General features: G+C 41.5%; 2 protein-coding genes across 6 annotated transcripts in view; both read right to left on the reverse strand.

The window, feature by feature from the left end:
* Nucleotides 1-250: 250 nt before the first annotated feature.
* Nucleotides 251-7,875, reverse strand: ADRM1 (ADRM1 26S proteasome ubiquitin receptor). 3 transcript variants are annotated; one of them, XM_054845045.1, is made up of 10 exons: nucleotides 7,739-7,874; nucleotides 6,558-6,768; nucleotides 6,182-6,298; nucleotides 5,979-6,102; nucleotides 5,466-5,552; nucleotides 3,136-3,217; nucleotides 2,652-2,881; nucleotides 2,194-2,351; nucleotides 1,188-1,290; nucleotides 251-476 (listed from the first exon to the last, which is right to left on the reverse strand). In XM_054845045.1, the coding sequence occupies exons 2-10, from the start codon at nucleotides 6,765-6,767 to the stop codon at nucleotides 370-372; spliced, it is 1,218 nt and encodes a 405-aa protein (XP_054701020.1). In that variant the 5' UTR covers nucleotide 6,768; nucleotides 7,739-7,874; the 3' UTR covers nucleotides 251-369. The 3 variants fall into 3 exon arrangements, with proteins under 3 accessions (XP_054701020.1, XP_054701021.1, XP_054701022.1); XM_054845046.1 differs by lacking the exon at nucleotides 7,739-7,874 and adding an exon at nucleotides 7,230-7,500; XM_054845047.1 differs by lacking the exon at nucleotides 5,466-5,552 and having other exon boundaries at nucleotides 7,739-7,875.
* Nucleotides 7,876-11,321: 3,446 nt separating this feature from the next.
* OSBPL2 (oxysterol binding protein like 2) overlaps nucleotides 11,322-27,046 on the reverse strand; it is a 37,224-nt gene continuing 21,499 nt past the window's right edge. For all 3 annotated transcript variants that reach the window (XM_054845042.1, XM_054845043.1, XM_054845044.1), the window contains 12 exons: nucleotides 25,985-26,132; nucleotides 25,659-25,734; nucleotides 23,592-23,726; nucleotides 22,459-22,556; nucleotides 21,565-21,747; nucleotides 18,609-18,716; nucleotides 17,402-17,491; nucleotides 16,664-16,787; nucleotides 14,627-14,755; nucleotides 13,758-13,881; nucleotides 12,991-13,081; nucleotides 11,322-11,778 (listed from right to left, as the gene is read on the reverse strand). In XM_054845042.1, coding sequence (XP_054701017.1) covers nucleotides 11,676-11,778; nucleotides 12,991-13,081; nucleotides 13,758-13,881; nucleotides 14,627-14,755; nucleotides 16,664-16,787; nucleotides 17,402-17,491; nucleotides 18,609-18,716; nucleotides 21,565-21,747; nucleotides 22,459-22,556; nucleotides 23,592-23,726; nucleotides 25,659-25,734; nucleotides 25,985-26,132 — 1,409 coding nt within the window. In that variant the 3' untranslated portion in view covers nucleotides 11,322-11,675. The remainder of the gene's footprint in view (nucleotides 11,779-12,990; nucleotides 13,082-13,757; nucleotides 13,882-14,626; nucleotides 14,756-16,663; nucleotides 16,788-17,401; nucleotides 17,492-18,608; nucleotides 18,717-21,564; nucleotides 21,748-22,458; nucleotides 22,557-23,591; nucleotides 23,727-25,658; nucleotides 25,735-25,984; nucleotides 26,133-27,046) is intronic.

The raw sequence follows: 27,046 nt of genomic DNA on the forward strand, positions 1-27,046 counted from the left end.
TGGGGGGAGCTGGCAGCCCTGCAGATCCCAACCTAGTGGGCCCAAAACTGGATGGCAGTCAGCACTGGGTCCTCAAGCTCCTCCTTACTCAGATAACCACAGGGCTCGACCCTTTTAGCACAAGGAAAGCGGAAGAATTGGTCTAGCCTGATGTCAAAAGCATCAAAACTGAACAGAAAGCATCTCTGCTGAAAATAAAGAGCAATAAAGCTGCTTAGGTGCACGTTAAATAGATTGAGAAAGAACAGTATGGCAGATAAAGAAAATTCCTTTATTTGTAGATTTATATAAGCATAATATGAAGTTAGTAATCCTACTGCAGTTGCTTAAGTTAGTATCTAGGAATATCTGTAAGGAAGAGCAAATAACTTAATCTAAACTCATATCTTCCTCTTCATCTTTCTTGTCCTTAGCGTCTCCTTCCTTTTGGTCTGACTTGACGCTGTTCTGCATTGCTTTGGCAAACGCTTCTACATCTAGAAGTTAAACACATGAGTTATTTAACTTTGCACTTTCGGGGGTGGAGTTCATTGTCCACACAGGGTTAAGCTTCATTACTTAGAAAATACAGTTACTTTAATACAATCTATTAGCAGGGAAGAAAATTTCAACAATCCATTAATACAGGACACACATTTGGATCGCCCAGACATGGCCAGTGTTTTCTGCACTTGAACCCTGGGCCTAAGACCAGAATCATTTCCCTCATGGAAGGATGCTAAAAGTTCCTCAGGGAAAACCATCAGCCCTGCCCAGAGCTGGAGGGCACAGCTGGGCACTCACTGCAAATGACTTACTAAAGACTCCCACAGAAAGGCATTCCTGAGCAAGATGACTATGACATCTCCAGGGCCTGTTGTGTCTCTACCAAGAAAACAACGCCAAGGCTGCTCAGCACATTGCTCTGCAGACCCTGACTTCTCTAAATGCAGGTCTGACATCACACTGTCTCTGCTGGGGAACACCTGAGCCACTGGCCTTTTCCTTGTAAAAAAAGAACAGCACAAGAGGCAGATCCCAACAGTTACTCAGCAGCTGATCGTTACATTCCACACTCTGTGTGCAGTGCAACAACAACAACAACAACAAAAAAAAAAACCACAAAAAAAACCACCAAACAAAACACCACCACAAAACACAACCCCAACAAATCACTTCACCATGTTCCCGACAGCACCAGTACTTACCTCCTTTATTTGCTGCATCTACTGCCTCTGTGGGTAAGCCAAACTGACTCATTAGCGGGCCAAGCTGTCCCGAAGCTAAGGCAGCACTGAACATGCTCAATGCCTGTGAATTGGAGTCAACAGTGTCAAAAAAAAAAAGTTTGCATCATGTTTCTCCAGCATCAGGTGGCTACTGTGCAATACCCACGTGAGGCAAGCAGTCCAGTACGGGGTGACCGAGCAGCCGCTCTCCTTTAAGAGCTACCGTCCTGGGCACAGGCTTACAAGCACTGCTACAATGAACTATGTTTGCTCTTCACCAGGTAGCTGCCTGTACGCACAAGTTGATAAGCTGTGCTAGACCAACACACCAACCAGTGACACAACCTCCAGTCAGTTCAGGACATGGACAACTTCAGTCTTATCTAGATGCAGAAACTCTACCAAATCACCAATTAAAAACATCCCTCATTTCCAAGTCTTGTCTGCACAAAAGAGTTGCCATGTTTTAAACTAAAACCAGTCATCTTAGCCACTGAAACACTGCAAATTGACAAATTTCAGTCAGTGTAACTAGTTCAACTTGGCCTGTAATACACCAGCTTTAATCACACACAGACAGCTCTGGAATTAAGTACTAGTGTTTCAAGAGGAACAAGGGACGTAGTGATGTAAACATGAGCATCTCTTCAGTCACTTGAGATGACCTTTGCTCACAAGCCACTCTGACAGGGAATAATAAATTTGCTACTACTCCTGTTATTGGCCAGAGAGCATTCATAATAAAGAGAACAGTAAAGCCCAATTCCAAAAGAAAAAGCACAAACATTCTGATCTGCCCTTGGGTGAGCACAGGAAGGAAGAACTAGTGCTCCATTAAATCACATCTCTCCTCCTTTCCAATTCTACAGAGAAACTTCCCACTCTGAACAGTGTCAGGAACCTGAAAAATCAGGGCAAGGCTCATCGTGGTGCATGGGGGAGGAGGGGAGGAGAGCTGCACTTCCCACAGGAGCTCAGCATCTACCTGCTGAAACTGAGGAGACGTCAGGGTATTCTGAATCTCTTCTGCAGTCTGCGGCAGGGATTCCCCTGAGGGAAGGTAAGGCATCAACCGCTCCTGAACTTCAGCGTTGGCCAGGATGGGAGCCATTATCTCAGGAGTCAGAACGGTTGCCAAGTCAACTAGGAAGAAAATAAATGGTTGGCTGTTAGACTATGCACAAAACCCCACGTTTCTGTCATATAAACCAAATGGTCTGGTCAGAGGAGTACTGAAAGGTAGTTAGCAGACTGCTAGCATCCTTTTCTCCCTCTCTCAGTTTTGGAGTGAGAGTAAGACTCTTGAAGCAGCCAAGAACAGCACTCCAATGAAAACCAAAAAAATTTAAGAGACCTTTCAAACCAATTTGGAACAGGACAGGACAGTAAAACAGCTCCAGAGGACTCCTGGATCCAACAGCTGTCTGGTCAGAACACCATTACCTTGCTGTCCTCCTGCTCCAGATGGCACATTCATAGTAGCTAAAATGTTCTGAAGGTCACTCAATTGAATGGGCTGGGTTGGGCTTGTGGCTGAGCTGGTTCCATTACCCGAACTTGGTACGGGGCTCGGACTGGTCACAGACGCAGCCGCAGGAACAGACGGGGCAGGCGTTACACGTGTAGAAGAAGTCGTGGAAGATGGTGTCACAGCAGCTGATTGGCTGCGAGAGCTGGAGAAGATAATTAGTATAATTAATTCCCTGCAGAAACCAGCTTTGCCTCTTGTATGTTGAAAAGCTTCTTGTCAAGCCCTTACAATATGAAGGGCTCCTTCCCTCATTAAATTACCCTCATTGCCTCAAAGAGGCAAAAAGCAATCTGAATTCCATCATACTTCCTGTTCAGTAGGCCACAATTCCTCTCACAGCAGTGGCAACTTTGTGCGACAGAAACACTACAAACCCAGAGCGGACGGGCATCCTACCTGGATGATGAACTGCTGGTCGGGGGTCCCCCACTTCCAAGCAGACTGGCCAGCCCAGGACCTGTCAGCGCACCCAGCCCACCTTCCATAAACATAAAAGAAGAAGAGGTTTAGAAATTTACTTCTTCAGGTTTTTTGCACCTCTCTGCTCTAGAGAGGTCACTCTTGTACCTGAAAGGTTTTATTTGCTAAAATAAAGGAGGAGGGGGTGAAAGACCCCAGACCAACCCCCCCACCCCTTTCTGTAAATTAACAGCTCATTTTCTGATCTTGCATCCCCATTAGAAAACTGCCTTAGAGTGTTGCACATTTTAGAAATGACTCAATTTCTAGATGTGCACAAATTACTTTGATTTATGCCGTGCATACATGATGATTTAACACAGCCCTCTCCTCTTATCTACTGGTTCCCAAATATCTGACTTCTCTCAAGGCTCCCAGCAGAAGATTACAGAGGCAGCCTTTGAGTCTCCACCACCATCTCTCCATACACCTGGGTTTTGCAGCTTCAAAACTAATGCAGAGACGCAGCAGCAGAATCAGCCGAGTCCTTAAACGCTTCATAGGCAGAGGAAAGTAAGGACAAACCCGCGCTCAAACGAAGCGCGGCCAGTAGAGCAGCAATCAGGAAATACAGCAGGAAACCAGTGCTCAGCCTTTGAGTCAACTGCCGTACGCAAAAGAAATCAGCCTCCTTCACCCGCACATCCCAGCTACCAAGGGCTTATCATCAGCTAAAAAGAGCTGGGGAAAGGCCTTGCATCTAGGTCCGCTGGGGTTGTCAGTGACAGATTGTCCCCCTACAATTCCTTTGAGCCACATCAGCCAAACGCTCCGTTTACTACATGCTTCCCATCCAGTGGCTTCTTGTACCACATCTCATTAGATACACGTCTCTACACAAGCACCTGCATTCATCACCCACCTTTTGGGAACTATCTGCAAACAGAGGACAGAACAACAGCGCTCCATTAGCAAACACCTGATTAACTGAAGCTGCAGAACAGCGGAGGTCAGAGCCAGCCACCAGCTCTGCCCTTGATATAGGACCCGCTCCTATGGAACCATGCCCGTAACACTTCTGTTTGCTAATCACAGAGCTTGACAACGGCAGGAAGGGCAGGGTGAAGCTAACCAGGCTGTACCATGCGCTACTCTACTCAGTTTGTCCTTGCTAGGAAAGTTTACCTAGGAGCAAGAAAGCTCTGTTGTTGCAGGAGCTCTGCAATAAAGGCAAAGTCCTGAGAGATGCAAACCAGATGCAAAAGAACAAGACGCTGCTGGGGGAAAAGATCACACGGATTCAACGCAACCACCATTTGCCGAGGCAAGCAGATGGTTTTCTTCGCGTTACTGTAGTGAGTTTTGTGTCAAGCTGTCTTATGGCTAAATGTAAAGGCAAAGAAAGAAGAGCTGCTGAGCAAAAGCGTTGAGAAGAAGAGGAAAGCAGTCTCAGGAGTTATGTGAAGCTTCAAGAAGGAAGATCTTTTCCAAACACGTCCTAAAAAGCCAGAATCTTCCAATACTAACACGAGTTTTGCATCTGAACATCCCACCAACATGAGATTTGCATCCAAAGCTAAAAAGACATGAGCTAGAACCACAAAAAATGGTCTTAGGAGCACAGAACCTTAGTCACTGCTACCTGCCATGCATTCCTTTCCTTACTTCCACTCGAGGGTCTGACCTCTCAGGAAATGCTCTGTTGGGCTCGGAGCACAGACAGCGTTAGAACAGACCACATCAGGGACTCCAACGCACCTCTCATCCCCTTCAGAAAAACAGCGCCGAGATTCAAGCTCTCCCCAGCATGGCCCAGGAGAGAGAGCCCTAACCTGAGCCTCACTCCTCTGACTTGAGCGTGCGGTAGGGTGGGAACACTCCAACCTTCCTCTGGAACTCTTTCTCCTTTGCACACAAATATTCACTGGATCAGAGACAACACAAGCAACTCCATGGCTTAGTAACTGGGACATTCACCAGGGAGGAGTCCCTGGGTTTCAGTCCCTGCTCCAGCGAATATTTAGGAGGAAGAGGGCGGGGGGGGGGAAGAAAGGGGGAAAAAAAAGGCAGAAGATTCAGTGGAGCAAGGAGCAGAACCGACATTCCTTGCAGACCGAGCCCTAAGATGAGTGCCGTGTAGAAACTGGTACCCTTTGTTTCCTGCATCCTTTTTTTGCCCCTTAGCTCATCTTTGAGGCAGGGCCTTGCTTTCTCACGTGAAAGCAGCGCTATTCAAATCAATAGCACTACTCGAAAATATTGTCAGGTAAGATTTAACCTGGCAGGAGAAAATACCATTTTGGCATAAAGATATTAAAGCATTTTACCAAGTCCTCCTAAGCCCGTTGGTCCGATCAGCTGCATGAGCTGGTTATGGCTCATGTTTCCAAGAAGGCTTTGCAAGCCACCCTCACCTAAAAACAAAAACATTCTGAAACACAACATATTCACATAGGTTTTTTTCACAGCACTCCGGCTCAAACAGCAGGAGATTAATTGGCATCACATTCTGTATGGAAAAAACAGTTTCAAGTGTTTACTGATTCATGATGCTCATAAAAGATAAATGCAACTTGGCTTCATAAAGAGGTAAGACTCCAGAGAATCTACTGGAAACAAAGAGAGATTTCTTCTGGCAGTCTTAACCTTCAGCCTGCACCTATTATAACAGCACAGTTTATTTTGCTAAAAGCACGATTACACTTCTGCTATTGACACTGTCCCCAACTCACCCTCCATAGTCATCAGGAATTTCTTCCTAGGGAACTGCAAGTGCTTATTCTAAAAATAAATTTAAAGAAAAAAGCCTCTCACGTGAAGGAGCAGAGAATGGACTGTACCTCCTAATGCCGAGAGCTCGTGGCCTCCGCTTGCATTTCCACCCAAAGCACCAGGCATTGGTGGATTGTTGAGATACTCGTTCACTTTACGGCAATGCTCTTCATCCTTGTCCGTCTTCGGCTCCTGCAAGAAAGTTGCTCTTGGTACAAGGCAAACTGGAAGTATTTTGTTCCAAGACCTTTATTACTGACTTCCCACAAACCTGCATCCAGAAGAAGAGTCGTTTCGATCCGGCCTTGAACTTCAATACATACACGCGACCAGTGGTGCACTGAGGTACCCTCTTGAATTCACAGTCATCAGGAAAAATAATCAAATCCTGGAAAACATGGCAGTAGGAATAAATGTTTGAGAAAATACATGAATATTCCTTTTAGCTTCCCAAAGACCTCTGCCCTCCTCCCCAAACCTTCTTGCATCTGGTCCTCAGAGCAGAGAGGACTTGGAAGTGCAGGTCTGTCAGGCCACAGTGGCATTCTCACCCTAATTTGTCTTGGAGAAGCTCTTCCAGCAGTGCCAGTGGAACAAGACAGACCGTGACTTAACGCCTCAGCACTGAAACGCAAAACCGTACTCACATCCTCAACGTTGCCCGAAGTCCTGTCCTTCCAGCAGAAGTGAATGAGGGAATCGTCAGTTTGCTGGATGTAAACAAGACCTTTTCTCTTGTCTGGGGTTACAGTGCTGCCTTTCAGGGACATCTTCCCTGCCCGAAATTCCACCAGGTATTTGCTTGAAGAGCCACGGGAGCCTGGCACCAGGCTTGGAAATAACGCACCTGAAGACATGCTGGAAAGAGAGAGCAGCAGACGTGATGAGACACCTTCCCCTATTCTCTCTTCTCAATATCAAATTTAAATCTTTATCAAGCAAGCTCCACAAAAGGAATCTGTCTCGCTGCCCGCAGAATTTCAGGGTGATCCGGAAGAACTAAAGCAGAACACAGGATGAAGATGGGACACTCCACAGATCTCTGCTAATAACAAGGAGCCTGTCTGCTAAGGTACTTGAAAACGAAACCACAGTTCCCCAGACGCTTCCTTCTTTGGTTCATACCGCAGTTCATGGGATCAGGGACATTTTATTTGCAAGAAACCCTACTGTAACGCTGATCTTCAGACTCCTGCTGCAGCATCCCAGCAGAGAACCGCAGGCTGCTCAGCGCCAGAGCAGCCCAGCACGGGTGACCCCCCCACAGCCCGGCCCCCCTCACCCACGGCAGCTCCGCGTCTCCCGAGGAAAGCACCTACCAGCCCGCAGGTCGAGGCGTTAATGCCGGGGGACCGGTCGGCCTGCATGACTTTGCAGTTGGTTTTAAGCTCGCACTACCGCTTAACCCCCCCCGCTCGCCGGCCGATCCCAGCGCACCGCCGGTAGCGGCCGGTCGGACCCGGCCCCGCCGCAGGGGAGCCCGGCCCGAGCCCCTCACACAAGGCAGGAGCCGAGCTGCCCGGCCGCAGGGGCAGGCCAGCAGCACAGCACAGCCCGGCCCGGCGCCGCACAGGCCGCCCGCCCGGCCATGGCCGCCCCCGGCGCTCCCCGCCCGCCCGGAGGTCGCGATCTCCAGCCGGGGCCCCCCGAGGCCGCCGCGCCGCGTCCCCCCAGGACTACCCCCGGCAGGAGACCCCGCTCCCCCGCGCGGGACGCAGCCGGTCCCCGGGCCGGCCCCAGCGAGCGCCGGGCCGAGCAGCGAGGAGCCGAGGAGGCGGCGGTAGAACCCGGCCCGGCCCGGCCCGCCCCGCCGCCCCCCTCCCGGTACCTGCCGCCGCCGCCCGCAGGCCCCGCGCCGCTCCGCTCTTCCTGCCCCGCGCGCCGGAACCCCGCCCGCCGCGGGGCGGGACAGGGCGGCAGTGGGCGCCCCCGCGGCCCCGCGCGGTTGGACGGCGCGGCTGTCAGTCAGGGGCGGCGGCGCGAGGCGCCTTGCTGTGTCACGGCGGCGGAAGATGGCGGCGCCCCCGCCCCGCCCGCCAAGCAGAGGCCAGAGCCCGGCTCGTCTCCAAAACCACCTTTATTGTCATTTACAGATTTACAGCGTAACAGCGGTGCCCACAGACCCGTACGGACCAGAGTTCTTAACGGGGGTGGGGAAGCAACGGTTATTAAACATTACAAAAATAAACCCATCTCTCTCCTGAGCCCAGGGCGTGAAGGGGCTTCGCCGAGCGGGATGGAAGGCGCGCGTGCTGCACAGCCCGCCGCGGGCCTGCGTTACCTTGACAGAATATAAGTATTGCTTTCTGGTGCAGATGACCCAAATCTGGGGTGTTTCCCAGGAGGTAGCGCCGGGTGCGGGGCCTGGCCGACATGCAGGGGGAAGAGCAGCCGCCTCCCGCCACCACCATGCTGGGGGAAGAGTGTAGCGTTCATTTCTAAAAAACATCTTTCTGCAAAAAATTTACTGAGAAATTATTTTTAAGTATTTAACAGGAATAAATACTGCTGATTAGTTCTGTTCTTCCTGGGTAATTTAGGTTACATGCTTCCTGTCCTCATTAATCTGGGTACCAATAATTATATAAACGCCCGATGTCTGAAAAAGCTGCTCCCAAGTTACAATACAGCATTGCCTCAAAGACACAAACACTAGATAGCAGCCATAAAGTTAATTTTTCACTTCCACTACATTTTTCAGTGAAATTCCACTCACTCCCCAGTTCGCACTCTGCCTCTCCGCCATCACGGCCCCCACCACACCCACAGTCCTTTTTCTGCTCCCTGCCGCCTCGCCGGTTTCCCACCAACTTCCGCAGTGCACGTCCCCTGCCATCGCCACTCCGGGCGTACGTCCCCATCGCCCCACACTTCTCAGAGCCCACAGACCGCAGGGCAGTGGGGGGCTAAGGAACCGTGTCGGGGTTGGGGTGTTCAAAGCTCCAATTTAAATCATCTGCGTCTAGTAAGCGTCGTGGTGAAAACAGAAAGTACAGACCCTGACCTGGCTGATCCAAGGCAGAGTCGGCTCCTGCCGCCCGCCTGCCCTACTAGACAGCTGCCCTGGTTCAAAAGTCTCACTTAAAAAATCTGTCACCATCTAGAGCCCAAAGGGTATTAAGTATTTATTGTAATTTCTTTCTAGATGGTTTCTCTACATAGCTGTATTAACATATACTAACACAGTTATATACAGTGTTTAATCAAGTTATAAAAGTGACATTCTTTCAAAAGGTGCAAAGTTATTAACGTTTTGACACGTAAACTACTGAGGCGAGATCTGCGTTGAAAATAAAAGTTTTTCACTTTCAGAGTATTAGAAGTCCCATGGCTAGCCAAGCAGAGGCGTGTTGGCAGTGAGAGGAAAGTGTTTTGTAAGTGTTGTCAATGAAAAACAATAAATTAAAAAAAAAAAGATTTGGAACTAATCTGGAATTTTACTAAAAACTTTACACTAAAGGAAGGGGAGAAGAGGGTAAAGACATAACTAGCAAAGCATTCTTACTTTAGAAATCTTCCCAGTTTCTTTTTAAATCCTGTGAAGATTCTATACAGAAGTTTGGATTAAACATGTTACAATTTTTTCATGCTTTTGCATAATGAGAAGGGTTTAGGTCTCTGAATTTATATCAAAGCTTGGGCAAGAGGGATTCTAACCTGTCCACTTCTCATAAACAGAGTATTTCTTTAGCAATTACTCTACAGATTTTTCCATTCAGGCAATTTCTATTTAGATGTATTGTTTTAAAAACACTACCCCAGCATTAAACATACTATTTAGTTTAAGCAAGTTTTAAACTCCCATGAGATGTTAAACTGGCTAAATACGTGAATCCTTTCAATCCTCCCGTATCAAAGGGTTCTCTACGCTGCTTTGCAGCGAGTTTGGAAAGGGGATTACAGTGCCTGGCACAGTCATTAAACTTCAATTTTATTTTTTTTTTATAAAAAGTATTTTTACGCTGTCTGATATGGATCAGCAATGCCTTTTTAAAAGCCAAGTGCCTATGCACTTGTTAGGAACAAATACAACGTACTGCCTGCACCGTGTGACCAAGTGATTCAGCACAAGCCCTGAACACTTGCCGTCAGCACAAAGTACCATTTCTGGCAACAGAATAAAGTTGCCACAAGCACGTTGCAGATTAGTCCCTTACTGCCTTGAAGTTTTACAGCTTCTCTTATTTTTCCAATGAAGACAACAACCAAACCTCCCAAAAATTTAAAGTTAATCTGATCATGAGATGCATGATTTGATACAAAAATGTTTCTCCATGAGTATGATAATTTTCTTTTGCTTTTTAATCCTGTGGCTGGGAGAGAAGCACTTCAAAAATCTACTCTCTGGGTGAAACCACAGATGTTTTGGACATCAATCAGACCAGCTCTTCCATGAACTCGTCAAGTTGCTGGTGCTCAACAGCAGCAATGTCTGAATTACTGTAAACAGCAGTGCAACCACTCTCCATTTTTGACTGGTTACTCAATTAAAAACTTCCATAAAAGAAGCAGCAACATTAGGATTAGATTTAACTACCAGACCTAATTTTTCAAGCCTCTCTCCCCCCTTATCCCCCCTGAAGTGTACCACTTAAAGAAAATGAATGCGTCAATTCAGTAATTGATTACTTCCAGTATTATATGGCTTCGATGGTTCGATATGGAACAAAAAAAATCCCACTTTTTGACATCACGTGCTCACAGAAAACTTGTAATAGGTATAACTCTGCCAAAGCTTTAAATTGATTCTGCTTGTTCACAACATACAAAACCAGACATGACCTAATAATGAAAAACATGCAAACGAAAACTTCCCCAAAATATGAACCTGTGTGGATATACATACCAAAGTGCTTCCAAATAAAAGTTTAGTCTAGAAGCATACATAGCGCCAAAGCTGCCAAAGGTAGTGCAGAAGATACAAGCCTCTGAGTGGTAGCAAGCAATATATTTTACATTGTAACCACCTCTACATTCCTGCAATTGCTTCCTAAGCCTCTGGTATTTTAAGAACAGCATTTGACTTCAGAGAAAGCACATTTTTTAACGCACCCTTCCGTTCTCCTAACGTATGCTTTATGCAGTTTTATCACAGGTATACAGTTTAATGCTCACAGTGTCCAAAAGTTGTGAAGACTCTCTAACAGACAACTAGTTTGAGAAGCTCAGGCTGGATTTTCTTTCCCGAGTCTCTGAGTTATTGAATCGTATTGAGAGAGGGGGGCCAGGAGCTCCAGTCCCCACGTAGTGCTACATACCGTGTGGAAGGTTCACATGCATCTCTTCACCGGGAGTATCGACAGTACTAGATTTGATCCTCTTGGTACCATATTAGCTTTTCATCCCTGCTCCGAGGTCCAAAAACTTCAGATTCCTCACTATTGTACTAAGTAACAAGGATATTATCTCTATTTTATTTTTTAAGTTACATAGTTTTCGAGGATGTTATGTGCTCTACCAGATACAGCGTTATCTTCCTGACAAAGAAACTAGGGGGGAAAAAATGAAGAACCAAAGGTCCCTTTGAAAATTAGTGAAAACATGATGATTTCAGGTGCAGCGTTATGGAAAGAATGCAACAGTATTTAAATATTTGGCAATCCAACGTTAGTGATAATTAAATCCTTGATTGTTGACCGACAGAATTTTTGTTAAAATTTACTTAGAAAAGCTGGTTTTTGCTAACAACAAAACCAGAGTAACTGGCTTGGAATGAAATCTAGTAACTAGATGTCCAAATGAGATGAGCAATTGGTTCCATCATTTCAGTATATGTCTGGACAGTCTGAGAAATTTCTATCAAAATAGCCACCTGAGTACAGCCAATCTGAAGTCCCAGTGTATGGGTTAGTACCTTGATGAAACCATCTGTGGAAAAAAAAGGAAAAAGAAAAAAAGAAAGAAGTGAAAGAAATTATAAGAGAAAAAACAAACAGAGTGAATAGTTATTAACAGGGGAAAAAGACAACTTTGCTTCTTTCACAAAACATTGTAAGAACACATTGGTATTTCTTATCAGAAAAAAATTCTCAGGAAATATTCTGAACGTGAAAAAATAAGGCATTAAACTGCCTACACAATTATCATCACCTTGCAAAGTATCTTTTTTTTTAACATAAAGTCAAGGAGGCGTATGAAATGGATTTTAAAATTGCTGTCCTATGCCAAATAAAAATAACTTTGTTACTCTAGATAATATATATTAATTTTTACTTTAAAAGAATGCCAAATCAGTTACACAATCTTTTTTGTAAACCTGTCCAAACAGGAAGCAGTTTTGTTCTACGGAGCTGTACTTTGCACAGAATATTAACAGATGCTCGCTTTTTAGCCACGTTGACTGAAAACAATTTTATGTTCTCTGGAAGAGATTTTCAAAGGCATTAACTGAAATTAGTCTGTAGCTGCTCCTCCAGGCTTTGGGAAGAGAATGCTTTCTCTTCTGAATTTCATGAAATCATGGGAGCATCCCAAAGTTCTTGCCTTTGAAGGAAGCACCTGCAGTAACTGGCTGTGAGCGTAAACTTGACTGTATAGCATTGGCATCTGGGAAAAGCAACCAGCGGGAGCAGGAGCCAAATCACACATTACTCCATGATGCAATTTATGACTGAGAAGCCACTTGAATATGCAGTCAAAAAAAGCAATTTCTGAAGTATTCAAGCCAAGAAGTCCTAAGAGTGTGAAAATAAAAGGGCCCTAGAAGGCCACAACGTCTGGCAAACGCTGGACAGGAATTGGTTAAAGGAGAGTTGACTTAATATTTTATTCATTCTAACAAAAATATGACCTCTGTAGGTTTTAAAGAGCAAACCCAAGAAAATCCAGCATTACCACAGTAGTTAATTATGACAGGTTTCAGCATTTATTATTAGATAATTTCTCCAGGACAAAGTTATCAGCAATTTTGGCTTCCAGCTACATTATTTAATTGTTGACCCAGCAAATACTTTAAGTGGCACTACAAATTGTGCTGTCGTGCAGGAAATCAAACACACGCTATCTGGAATAAAAGCATTTCAAGCAGTATACCAAACCATTCCAAGCATTAAACAAATGCCCAACTTCCTTCCCCCTTACCGTGTGTGCCATTCTACTTCATCTTTTGCACGCTCCTTGCGAGCAGCTCTTTGTTTCTCTTCTAGTCTCTCTTTTTCTTTACTAGCCACATCTAACAAACATTTAAAGAGAAACTGGTTACTTAGCAAAATAAAAATAAAAACGCAGAACACACAGAAAAGACTGCACAGAAATGAAATACAGTTCATTTAAGCAAGAGAAAGCATTTGCCGTACACAATCTCAGCGAACAATGAAAATCTCAGGCAACAGAAAACTGTCATTTCCGAAGAGCTGCTACTACAAACACAGAGTCAAAACTGAAATTTTGGTATTTCATCTATCAGAAACACTGCATCGAGATAGAAGGCAAGAACATAGATTAGGCATAATAGAGAGTGTGACTTTTTTACTATTTGGCCATGTGTTTTTTCTGACAAATGCCAGAGCAACAGAGCACGTCTGTTCACCACATGTCTTTCCAGACAAACTCCAGAGCAAGAGAGCATGTCTGCCACTTCCCCCCGAGTTAAACATGCAAATACACCATAACATAGGATAGCAGTCTTGGGATCCAGCTGGGACGCATTTGCTCTCCCAGACTTTTCTGGGAGAAAACAGACATCATATATTGCTCAAAGGCATGTTCATTAACACGGAATGAAAAGGAGTTAAGGCTGCTCTGGAAATGAGAAACTGAAGGCAGTGTCCCTGTATCGACCAACCTCTCTTCAGCCACACCTCTCAAAACTTACTAATGTGAAAATATCTCCTCCAGCAAACACGTACCCATGTTTCCGTTTTCCATATTTCTGATATCTGGACGTAGTCGACAGTCAGTGGGAGCTAATATTGCTTCCATGCCCTTTTCTAGCTCATTGAGACTCACGGCAAAACTGGTGAAATTGTACATCTTAAAGGCAAATTAAAGATAACATACAAGTTATTTTGGCAAAGTGGCACTGGGTTCCCTATACTGAATGGATACAACAGAACTTCCAAAAGAAATTACAGAGTCAAAACTTCTCCCACTGGCTATCCTGAAAGCAAGGGTAGGTTCATTCAAAATTAGAGGGGTTTTTTGTTGGAGTGGAGGGACAAGGAAGGGCAGAAGGGGATGGAAATCACAGCTTTCATGTTTTAAGCAGTCTTTGCTTCAGAGGATGAAGACAGATTTTCCTCCATATCTGATATTTAACATCATGATTTTTATGAAAAAGGCACCCACACCTAAAAGACCAAAAAGCCTTGTTGAAACTATTGAAGGTAACACCCGGCTGCCCAGTTACTGCACATTTTGGAAGCCTGTCTTCTAACATCAGGGTCAGCAGAAGGGAACGTGTATCCATATTTTAGTCACTCTAAGTGCAGAGATCTCACAGGCAGATTAACCTGAGACACCAGACTTGCACTGAAGCAGCTGCAGTCAGAGCATGCATTCTTCCTACCAAGTTCGACATAGCAGTGAGGCTTTCAGCCCAGGAATAAAGCAGACAGCTTGCTGTAGTATAATTTTACTGCTGCAGCAAGAACTGCCAGTCCCTGTCAACATGCACGCTAAGGACAGACACTTCAACAAGGTTTCCCTTGAACATTACTCATGTTCCCTTGGATAAGTCACTGGCAATAGCAATACACAGACTGATTGCAACAGTTACCTGTGATGAGTTTGGTGGTCTACAATTTATTCTCCAAAGCAATTTACTGCCTGGTATGAACTGTACCGTGTCTTGAACCTCTGGCATATCATCAGCCTCATCATTTTCGGATTTAATAACATCTTCACTCTGAAACAAAGATAATATTTCACAGGGGAACAAAGGGAAATTGGACAGTTTCATCTTGAGTTCTACAGTGACTGTTGAAGGAGCTCTTCAAATTTGAGATATTAAGCACTCTCCTGTACTTCTGCCTCATCCTTCTTGTTTACTTCTCCTCACTCTGGATGCTGTTCCTCTCATTTTTATCGTAATGTCTTGCTCCTGATATCTCTGAATAGTCTCCCACCACCTATGTACCACTTGAATGTCTGTTTAAAAAAAATTAATAGTAAATTAATGTCTTTCAGAAGTCTTTTCTCTAGCATCCCTTTTATCCCATACCATAGCTTAATTTCACCTAACATGACTATTATTACTTCTTCAGGCTGAAATGAGCTAAGACTGCAATTTAAAGCAGTCCCCATAATGGCCTAAGAAAGATAAATAGGGCATGCCTGCTTTTGGATATTGCTTCATCATTTGCAAAAAATTTGGATGTGTGATTAAAACACAGATATGCCTTTGTTTCAGTCTGATTTCCTATGATCTAGATTCTTGTAACTATTATTCACTGCCAATTTTCTCACGATGAAGACTGTGTACTTGAGTTTATAAATACAGCATCTTTCCTTCAAAGTTCCTTTGTTACCAGATGCACTGCTATAATGCATATATAAAATCAAATGCTGTATTCTTCAAGAAGTTGCTCTCAGAATCTGAGAGAGTCTGACTTCTGTAGGACACAGACAGCTACATCGTGGAATTTCAGAGGATTTCACCATGAGAAACATTTAAGACCACAACCATCAGAAGGGAAGTTTGAGGCTATAACATCCTAGAGTGACAGTATCACAGTTTTCTCCCTCCCACCTCCTTTCTATTTTCTTTCTGCCCTCTCTGACATGGCTCATTTATTTTATTCAAAAATACCCTATTAAGTTAAACAGGGCCTGTTTTATACACTAGAAAACAGCTCCATATGGTTAAGAGTCTAATTTCAATCATTTGGTTTGCGTATTCATTATTTAAAAAGAGTCTTTTAGGCTACTTTCCATGTCAACATCTGGTTTACTGTTAGACAGTTCCCCATCTAAATATAGATTCAACAGGAAGGAAGAAAAGAAAGAGTTGATTTTCATAAGAAGAACAGGACCTTATTATTTAAAAAAAAAAGTCAAAATATAAGCTTGTATCATAATGGAATCCAGAGCCAAAAGCAAAGTCTGTTATTGCTCTAGATTCTTCTGATGTTAATACTTTTTTTAAAAAAGTTTGAGCCTTTTAACATTAAGGGTGATTAGCTTTTGTTTAACTTACCATTTTCAATGACCAACCAGGGTCTGTAAGACCCTGTTGATATCAGGAAACTCAACAGTCATCTTCTGCACCACACAACATTTTGCATTTCCCATATAACACTGAGGCTTTGGCAGTAACCCACCTCACACTGCTTACATGTGGTGAAAAACCCTGCATGTTTCCAGTCCCCTTTGTTGTCAAGGCTGTTTACATCATAAATTCTGAAACGCTGCCTCACCAAAAAGCGTAACTGACTTTAAAAACATGTAATTTTTTTTTTTTATTTAATACCCAAATCCTAGTATTTTTACATCTGGAGCTGGCAGTAGAGCCTCTTTCCTCATTCAAGGACTGGATATCATCAGCTTGGGGGCTGATATTTGATGATTTCTCTTTGACAAATCTCTAGCAAATGCCATTTCTGTGAGCTCTCTTCAATACCAGCAGCTCACACTACAGTCTACACAAGTTAAAAGTGCAATACCTTCTCGTGGGACTAACACTGCCCATCTCTGACCCCCACCAAAAGACAGACTGTTTTAACCCTCCATTCACCACCATTTCTGTAAAGAAGTTGTTTTCCTTTCCTTTCTCATATTTCAGTATCTTTTCTCCCTAGAGAATCCTTAACCTTACCGGCTTCAATTTCTTCTGCTCACCACCTCTCTTTTCATTCTTTTTGTAAGTCTCATATGTAGTGGGATCAGTGCACCATAAGCATTCTGTCCACTTGCCATAGATCACGCACAGCTTCTTTCTGCTGCAGAGAAAGCAAAGGAGACTTAGCTTTTGCTTCTTATAAAGTCTTCTAAGCCAAGTCATGCAGATTCTGATCTATGTTAAATACCCAGCTTCCTACTTTGTTGTTTCTTTGCTTAGATTTGATAATGCAAAGAAAAGGTTTCAGCCTGTCTTTTTGGCATTCAGTCCTGCAGAACATATCCTCATGACTTAGTTGCATGCTTTTGCCACTGTTAAAATGAGTGTAGGTACAATAAAGCCAATAGTTGACAATTTAGAGACTCAAAGTCACGAAACACGTCTGGGTTTGATTAAATATTTCTAATAACCATATTCTCATTATTCTAAACTGAAGACTGGAATCGTGACTGTACAACAGTGAAATCAGTTGTGACCACTCTCCATTTTCCCTGGATACCTTTACTTCCAAAGACTGGACTAAAGAGTTTTTCTAATAATGCTTAAAATGATCATTCTAGAATCAAGGCATTTAATACTGACACAGAGAACAGAAATGGGTTACAATCTCCACTGCTAGGAACTTTGCAGTCGCATCAGTTGCGGTCACTATGCCAGCAAAAGAAATACTACAGCACTCAGAAACAGAGAGACCAAGAGGCTTTTATCACTTACTTTTTGTCCTGAATGTATCCTTCTACTCTGTGAAGCTCTTTCCCAAACAGTCCACATGGTTTAAAATTAAGGACACATTTATCTCCAGTACTGTAGAAGAAATAAGTACATGCTTAAAGAAGCAAGCCCCTAAATACATTAGTAAGTTTACTTTACTTTATTTAGCTTTTTTCATACAGTTACAGTTAGCTGGGGAATACTTATTTATATCTTTTTTTTTTTTTTAACTATGGTTTATTATCTGACCAGGGCATTAAAAAAGGCACACAAATTTTAAAATTCCACAAAAAGGACAAAAAAGAGAAATCTATGTGCACATGCAGACATCCGCCTGTGAAAGCCAACTGAAAACATGACCATGCTTCTGATTTTCATGTATATCTAAAAGTTATCAAAAGTACTAGGAATAAAATGGAATGCAGTCTTGCATACTACTAAACCCACGCTACTAAGACACCGCATTTCAGACTAACATCTGTTTACAGCTAATTGTACAGAGACCACTCTGGGGGTTTTGTGCAAATATAGGAGTCAGGATTGTAGATTTGATGCAATGACAAGTATCAAAACAGCAGCCCTGCTGGATTGAAGTTCCCATTTCTTGACAGGAAAACATGTGCGTAAGTAATACAGTTTTCACAAAATTATCTCCCTCATCATTACAGGAGGTAATTGATGTTATATAAGGTAAAAAGCTTTTATATAGGCAGTTGGCAGAGCAATTGACATACTCTAAGTTCACTTTATTCTACTCTGCAGTCCTTTTTCTGTGCTGTTCCCTTAATTTAAGACATTCTCTGTTATCAAGACTAAGAAGAGTGCCAAATAACAATCAACAGGTTCACTGCAAGCCTCCAACAATTATTCCATTTAATGGTTTTGGAGTTAAATTTAATTTCTGTTCTCTGTCAATAGGGCTGAATTTGAACGGGTAACTCACAAATGTAAAATCTTTGTATCCCATAAGCCATCTAGCCCTGTGCCTTTTCATTTATGTGATTACGATACTAAGCCCAGTCCAATGAATAGTTTGCATTTGTCAGAAGTGGGAGGGTGACAACAACAAAAGAAAAAAACCCAAACAAACCAAGACTTTGGACCTACAAAATAAAGCTTCCTGTGTATCTGACAAAAATCAAAACCAACTGCTTTGTAACAAAAGTGACCAGCCCCACAAGCCCACTCTCAGTTTCGTGATTAGCATTACCTGTGATTTACAATTTCTACCGTTCCGTATTGTTCTAACCAGAGTTTACCAATAATTACATTATGTACACAACAGGTTGGATTTGTCCATGTGTAAGCTTCATTATGTCTGTAAAGAAAATAGAGAAATAAATAACTTTCTTGAGTTTGAGATGGAATGTAAGCCTGTTTTCACTTCTGTTCAGGGCATAGCAAAATATTTAGCACTCCTATGAACAGCCAGCAGTTAACTTCAAAACAGAAGAGAAACAGACTTTTCTTTATAAGCCAACAATGTATTGTATCTAAACATCAGCGCAAGTTAATAAAGCAATATCCCCTTTATTTTAGTTCCTTCTCACAGAGTTGAAATAGTAAACTTTACAGTTGCTGTGCTTCTGACTACAAATTCCAGCCCAACATAAACAGCAGTCCAGGAATTCATCTTTTTCATTTGCACTTTTGAAGTTGTATGCAATAAAACATAATACTCGCAGGAGAACCAGACTTCTATTTACTGCAGCAACACTGCAAACTTCTTCCTAAAGCTCTTTCTTGTAAAACTCTATCATAATCCACAGAGTATCGCTTTGTGATTAAAAAAAAAGCACTGAATAGAAATATTTGAGTCTTCCAGCAGAGAGGTTAGTCACTGCCAGTTCTGAGAGAGGTTTGATAGGAAGACACTCCTCCTCGAGGCTTGGTCAGACTAACCCATTTAAACAATTTTTCGTTTTACAAATACTGAGTGGTAAAGGCTGCTGAACGTGTAGAGTGTGACACAAGTTAGCAAACTGCCTTAAGTGGTTTCCACAAATAAGCCAGAAGTTTCCCCATCGGTACATGAGGCCTGCTTCAGTGTCATTGAAGGCAATTTTGGGGATGTCTGTGGTTCTGGGGTTTTTTTGGTTAAAACCAGTGGGACATGATAGCACTACATTCAAGCTTCATAAACATGACATTTAAAAACTCAATTCCATTGTTTTCCCAAAGGTTTACTGAGAAGAAGGAAAAGTCCTAGAATTGAAGAATCTTCCACTTAGTTTCAGTTTGATTTTAATGTTTTGTGAAAAGCTTTACGAAGATGAGTTAACAAGATTCTAAATCCTTAGAGGACATTATTCTAAAAGTGGTCAAAACGTTAAACAACAGGATTCCTATTATCACTAGTTCAGCAGACTCAAAGCCATCTATTCTCACTCGTCTTTCCATGCTGGTAAAAGAAATGCTGAAGTTACCTGGTTGGCAATCAATCCATCTTAGGAAACCTTGCAAACTCTATTTTAATACAAAAAATAGAGAAACAAGCAGTGTCCTCGTAACAAATGCCTTGTACTTCTACTTCCAGTAGGTATGGAGAGAACACTCCTATTTAATGTTTCAAATCGCTTTGTTATTTTACAGTACAGAGAAAAAAAACAGATCATTGAAGCCTATTTTCCACAGCAAATTGTCTTCAAGAATACTTTAGAACAATGACTACTCTTCAAGTGGGGAAAAAAAATACCAGAACCCCCCAAATTCATCCCACCAGCCTTAGCACACATTTTTATTCATGAACTACTTGACACCAAAAGCTGTATAGCATAAAACAAAAGACAAGACACTTATGGCCAGTGCTGATAAATTGAAAGACTTATTTATACTGGAGAAGTGAGGAAGAAGTGTGTTTTGAAAACATAGTCGTGGTTAGCACAAGTGTAGTACTTAGCAGTGACTTGCAATTTTGCTTCCTAAACAGTTACTTGTTCACTCAGGGCCTAAGCAGTTCTCAGACTACTCAAACCAACAGAACAGTATGAATCACAACACTGAGAGGCTCAAAATGTGATTTCAACTTCTGTTGCTAACTTGAAGCAATTATTTAAAATGAATGCTTTAATCGTTTATATTCCAGTTTAGATCTGTGCCCTGTAAATTGATTAGGCAGAGCAAGAATTTTAGTAGTCTTCTAAAGGATCTCTCTCCACCAACAAACTATTTTTGTCACGTCTGCATTCTACACTAACATTCATAGTTCTTTCTGCATTCGGAAGAAATTTCCTCTATTTCCATCACCATTTATATCCAAGACCAGCTCATACTTTTATAAGCTTTGGAAGATTAGATGCCAGAAGCTCAACAAATAAACTATACTTTCAAAAGAAACGACAGGAAAAGTCAATGCTTGATATGGCAGGCAAGTTGATTCTTTATTGAAACCAAATGTCTAGAAGTTTCATAAGCAGATATTTCACAACAACCTCAAAGTTAGGCCTGAGGACAGTTTTTATAAAAGCACCTTTAAGTGTTCAATTGCAGAATGCTTTTCTTGCAACTATTATCTCATCCATCCTTGTGTCCTACTGGGGAAAGCTCAAGAGTCCTTATGCCACCAGGGCACAAACCAACTTAAAGTCATGTAATTTATGAGACATACGCTATTAGAGACAAGCTGAGGAGTAATCTGGAGAGGCATTCTTGATTGTAATAGGAAGGTGATCATACACAGGAAGTGTCAAACGGGTGACAAGGCAATCCTGACAAGTTTCTCATGTTCCCTTACCCCATAGAACAGCTGTTCTGAAGACACAGCTCTTTCCACACAAACATATGCATGCAATCATCAAAACCAACAACAATATTTAAAAGCAAGATGAGCTTGAGTAGCCTGGTAATTTTATCTGTCTATTTAAATTTTACGTGCCTTCACAGAACTAGCTTTCAGTAGCATTCAGTTTTTAAGAAATGCTAGTTTTCATAGTGGAAAAATTGGGCCAAATTGCTACAGCTATACAAGCATGGCATAACATAAAAACAGAGCCCTTCAATTAAGCAGTGAAAATTAACTTGTAAATAAACTCTTACAACCTCTTCAGCAAGACATTTTTAGATAATCACCTAAAAGCAGCCAATAGGATGATTATCACCTATCTTTTTTTATTCAAACAAACCTTAAGGAGATCAACATAAAAAAGGTATTTACTTCTCATACTTACTTCAAAAGCTCCAAAGTAATTGTTCCACGAGGCTCCGCTTCTATACTCTTTCCCCAGAATTTTAGTTTAGGATAGATTGATCCATGAAAAATAAAGTCCTTATTGAGGCCTTCAGAATAAAATGCACTGATAGGTGGGTGGTGGCTGACTTGCTCAGATATAAACCTAAATCCTAAATCCTCCCTAGCAATGACAAAAGAGAGCATTAAACAGTAAGTATTTTTTTTAATGTTACAGGAGAAAAAGAGTTACTTAAAAAAAAAAATCTGAAGGCTTTTTAGATTACACTGAAGGTGAGACTTTTCCTTTTCTAGTCCCATGACATATTTACAATTAATGAAATGAAAGAATTTGTACTCTGAACACTTTCTCTTCATACCCAAAACCAACCCACATTCAAACACCTAAATGACTTTCTACCCAGAAAAGCATTTGAAGAAGTCTCACTGAAATAACTCATGAAAATACTGAAAGTCTTTGGGCAGCAGCAGCAGGTCTGACTGAAAATTCTTTTCTCCACTGCAGACATATCACCCATTTATTTAAGCAAGATTGAAGTCCTTCAGACTAATTCCACTATCTGACATGATCAGCAAAACACTATTTAAATTAATGAATAGTCTCTGGTCAGGAAATGTCTTTGGTAGAATAACATGGACCAATTTTTATCTGAATAATCTGAAGAATACTCTGCCTAAACCTAGAAATAAAATTATTACCTTTATAACAACTTCTCAAAGATTTTGAGATAGTCTGGGGAAAAGAATTTTAGCTATACTCAGAAATGTATTTTAGTAGATTTTTATTTCACTGAATAAACAACCAAACTAGTATGAACATCTGCTAACTCAAAAACACAAATAGCCCCAGCTCCCAATTTAAAGTAATTATCACCTGGTTAATTCATAGGTTTCTCCTAACAGTGGGTTAAATGGTTTGCCAGTTCTCTCCCACTGAGAGGCTACAGCAGAAACTGCAAAAGCAGCTACAGCCTATAAACAAATTAAGAACACATTGTTATGAGAACAGTATATTAAAACTCTATTATATTTGTTGCACATTATAGTATTTAATTCTTTCAAAAATAAAGTGCTATATATTGCTTAAGGCCAAAACACTTGTAAGCCACAGGATAAGTGATACATAAGTGGGGAAATATAAGCAGTTATTAAGAATCTCATTTCCAAAAAGAATTCTTTTCTGTAGTAAATTTGGTCAGGTTACACACTGCCCCATGCAGAGGGCAGTCTGTTTTTATTAAATCCACTTTTCCCCTATTTTGACTGTCCCCAACACTCAGCTCATTGGGAACAGTCTCGCTTTTTCTAGGGTCAGGCAAGCATTATTCCTAACACTGATGAGATTTCTTGAATCATACCAACAGGTACAAATGACACCTAGAAGCTTTTGCAGGCTGATAAGTAGGGGTATGTACTACAGAAACATGGAATACAAGATATACATTCCAGTTTCACTTAAGTAAAAACAGAGCTATGAGCAATACCAGTATAACCTAATGTACACAGGCCTGGTTTCACCATATTCAGTTCCCTGTTGCGAGACCAGACAGGTACTATGTTCTACTCCCAACAACAACCAGTTCTGAAGAAGAAAAGAGTGGTAAAGCTTGCCTCTGTCACAACAATTTTTCATCCAGTAACTTAAAAATCATGGAGCTATTCAACAAATCAATTTAAAGCCGAAATTTCATCTTCACAACACACAAAATCACAGTTAAAGCAGTCCTGAAAACAGTTGAGGTCCTTGGGCATTGTCAGTTGTGGCACTCGCCTGCACTAGACATTTGGCTGAAACACTGTGACAGCATCAAGTGTGAAAGTGTCACAAATATCTGATACAGTCACCATGAAACAAGAAACTTGTCCTCTACACAGACAAATAATTGCATTGTTATGCTAGCTGCAGAGAAAGAAGTACACTCAAGAGAGAAATGGTCTTAAAATGCTAGACTCTGGGAGAAGAAAAACTTCCTCTGAACTAACCAGAAGGTGGTAGGTGTTACTTACCTGCATTCTATCCAGGGGGTCTGCATGACTACAAGCCTTATTAATGAGGTATATATGTTCCATATATTCTGTTATCCGTTGAAGGAAACTCAACGGCTCATTGAAGACAATAGGCATCGTAATCTTAGACAGCTCCTAGGTAACAAAAGGATAAGTTAATTTCTTAGACACAACACTAAACTAACAACCGACAACAACAAGAATTTTGAAAATAAGTTGTGGGTTAGTTTATTTATGGCATTCTTCAAAAGACATTTGGCAAGCCTATAGTAGACCTCTAAGTGCTACCGCTGAAAGGGGCTAGAAGCACTGCAGAACTCTACTAGCAATCGGAAAGAATAAACAATTTCAAAAATTGATCAAGCTAACCTAGTAAATTTAAGAAAAATGTTACCTTCTATTCTGTGGTCTACATAAAACAGAAGAGGTTAAAATTTCCATAGACAGCAGCAATAATATGCCAACCAGCTCATTACTGATATTTAAAGTACCACGCATTCCTTTGAAATTCTCACATACCTATTTGCATAAAATCTAACTATTTTACTGCAGTAACCACAAATTATTTTTTGAAAGGAACAGTTACATAAAGAATAGAATTTGAATTGCTCTAACAAATTTTAGTGGCTGTATTTAAGCAACCTGTTATTTGCGTCAGAATGTTTCTCATTTCTCATGTGGATACAAGACAGGCATGAGCTTCACACAGAGATTTCCAATTCCCCAGGTCTTTTACTATATCCAAGCAAATTTGGCTGTTTAATTAAAAAGTTGCTCTCATGACTGAGCACTAAAGCATCATTTAAGTGCTTACAACTTAGTGGAAAGGAGAATGCCACTGGATTAAGTAATAGAACCCTAGAACAGTTTGGGTTGGAAGGGACCTTAAAGACCATCTAGTTCCAACCCCCTGCCATGGGCAGGGACACCCTCCACTAGACCAGGTTGCCCAAAGCCCTGTCCAACCTGGCCTTGAACACTTTCAGGGATGGGGCATGCACAGATTCTCTGGGAAATCTGTTCCAGTGTCTCACCACCCTCATAATAAAAGAAATTTCTTTCTTCTATCTATTCTAAATCTACCCTCTTCCAGTCAATGCAACATTTTCCTCACATTGTCACAGGCGGTAAGAAAAATAAATAAAGTTACCCCTAACTGACTTAGATTGATTTGGTCCAGCAAAGCATTGTAGTGGATAGGTCACTCATTCTAACAAAAGGAATTCTGACAGTACAGCTGTATCTCTTAGATGACATAAATTAAGCTAGCAGAAGGGCTCACTGACTTGTCTGTTGCATTCACAGAGGACTACGCTGGCAGACCTAGACTACATATGAATGTAATTGCTTAATGCTGCTAAAAAGTGGCTATGACAGCAATACCTCCAGTGTAGAACATCATTTTCATTCCTAATAAAAATGAAGTAATCAAACATGTAACTGAATTCTTAAAGGATTAAAAGAAAACAGCAGTGATGGCCAATAATGATGCAAGCATGGGAGCCCTTTAACAACACAGAGCAATGTAAAGGTCTGTGTTTCTGAGTCCAAGAATAAATCTTGTGACCCAATTACATCACACCATCAATACCCCAAGAAACTCTAACAGATCCCAAACTTTTCTATCCCTTCAATCAGATGAAAGCTTTTCTCTTTTTTTGGCACAAACTGCTTCAATTATGGGGGTGTGGGGGGTGTGTGTGTGATCAAAATAAAGCCCTAAATCACACTTTGCTAAGTAAAGAATAATTAAAAAAAGCAGATAAAATAGCATTGTGTTAATCAAACCATATTTGACTATATTTTTAATGACTTTAGTCTAGTTCTTATAGGACGGCATTAGAAATGCCAATCCACGTGCTCCAACAGCTTAAGCAAGTAAGGAACTAGTACTGTTAGTAAATGGATGTTGAGATTTAGAGAACCACAGTTTAAGATGATGTTCCCTACAGAAAATAAATACAGAATTCACCAGGTTTTATTCTGTGTCTTAAGTTTTAACCAATAAAATTAACCACTTGAAGTTAGAAGGCCTAACATCAGCATATTTCATCCAAGCTAACTTACCAGTCCAATACATTTTTTTAATATGCTCCACACACTAAAATCACTTCTAGAAAACATTGGGGCAGGTAATGATGTCCTGTAATTAGAAAAAAAAACAAACAACTGTCAGTATCAGCCCCTTAAACAACAAGACATTTTCATTTGTAGGTGTTGAAGTATTTAGAAAGGAAGCAAAACATTAACCTAGAGTTGATATAGGAAGCAGACAAGTTAAACGTCTTTTCAGTTCCAGAGAAATAACCTTTCAGTGTGAACAGTAATGCCCCAAAAGATAACGGGCCAGCACGTACTCACATCTCATTTACTATGTAGTACTGTGTGTTTACCTGTGTCTCTTAATTCCATTTTCTTGAATCTCTCTCTCTCCATTATGCTTTCCAGTCCTATTGCTTTGGTGTGGATCTAGATCAAGCATTTCTGCAACTTTATGATTTGCTTCTGAAAAGTCTCCTGAAGAATTGTCAGAATCAAAGCCTGTATAAAAACCACAAGGCAACAGTTTTCTTAGGAACCTTATTATGCCACGGAGTGCCACTCAGATTTTCTAACTCTCACACCATAAGTACACTTATACCAGGTTACTTTATTTTAAAGAATATCAGAGTGAAAACCCTTTATTAAGTGACCTAATTTCCAAGAGTATTTAGAGCCAAGTATTGCATTATCATCAAGCATTCTTAACTCATTTTTCACACTGCCGAATATAAACCCAATTTAGAATCTTACAAGTTCTTCAGTAGCTCCTAATCAGATTAGTTGTATTGTCTCTTCTTCAGAGCTGCAGCGTGATTACAGTAATTTTGTTCAGTTATGTGGTTTTCCTCAAAGACCTTAAAAATTTAACTTAGCCTACTTATACTGCTAACAGGCAAGGAGAGAAAAAAAAAAAAAACAAACGAGAAAATGGCCATTTCACAACCCAACAGCAACCATCAAGACTACTAAAGCAACAGAAATGTAGGATATCTAACTTCTTTTTGCCATCCATGTGTGCAAAACATGTAACACTTCCCTAATGGTTATGGCAAGAACCTGTGGACATGACGATGAATCATTCCCTGAGCTTTAGAAGCAACCCAAAGCATGACCTACAGTAAATGGCTCCATTTCCTTTGACCGAATTCCATCCACTTGGGTAGATAGCTACTGGAAACACCATTGTAACTAAATGCCAGCACCCGCAATAACAACATGGTTTGAACAGCTTTAACCATTAAAAAAAAGTTAAACTAACAGGAATCTACAGGAACACCAGCTTCTGTAATCAAGCAGCCTTAAGTACAAGTTGGACCAAACCAACAATCCAAGATTTTAGTCTAATGATTTATTTTTTTTTAAAGTCATACTACTTCCCACACACACACTTAGGATAACAACAATTTATTTTC

Source organism: Grus americana, chromosome 17 (genome assembly GCF_028858705.1).
Source record: "Grus americana isolate bGruAme1 chromosome 17, bGruAme1.mat, whole genome shotgun sequence".
Taxonomy (NCBI): Eukaryota; Metazoa; Chordata; class Aves; order Gruiformes; family Gruidae; genus Grus; species Grus americana.

Excerpts from the sequence above, each read along its gene's own strand:
- ADRM1 (XM_054845045.1), bottom strand. The coding sequence starts at position 6,767 with ATGTCTTCAGGTGCGTTATTTCCAAGCCTGGTGCCAGGCTCCCGTGGC. Across the intron at positions 6,299-6,557 it reads CTTCGGGCAACGTTGAGGAT|GATTTGATTATTTTTCCTGA; the intron begins GTGAGTACGGTT and ends CATGTTTTCCAG. Across the intron at positions 1,291-2,193 it reads CGTCTCCTCAGTTTCAGCAG|GCATTGAGCATGTTCAGTGC; the intron begins GTAGATGCTGAG and ends TCCAATTCACAG.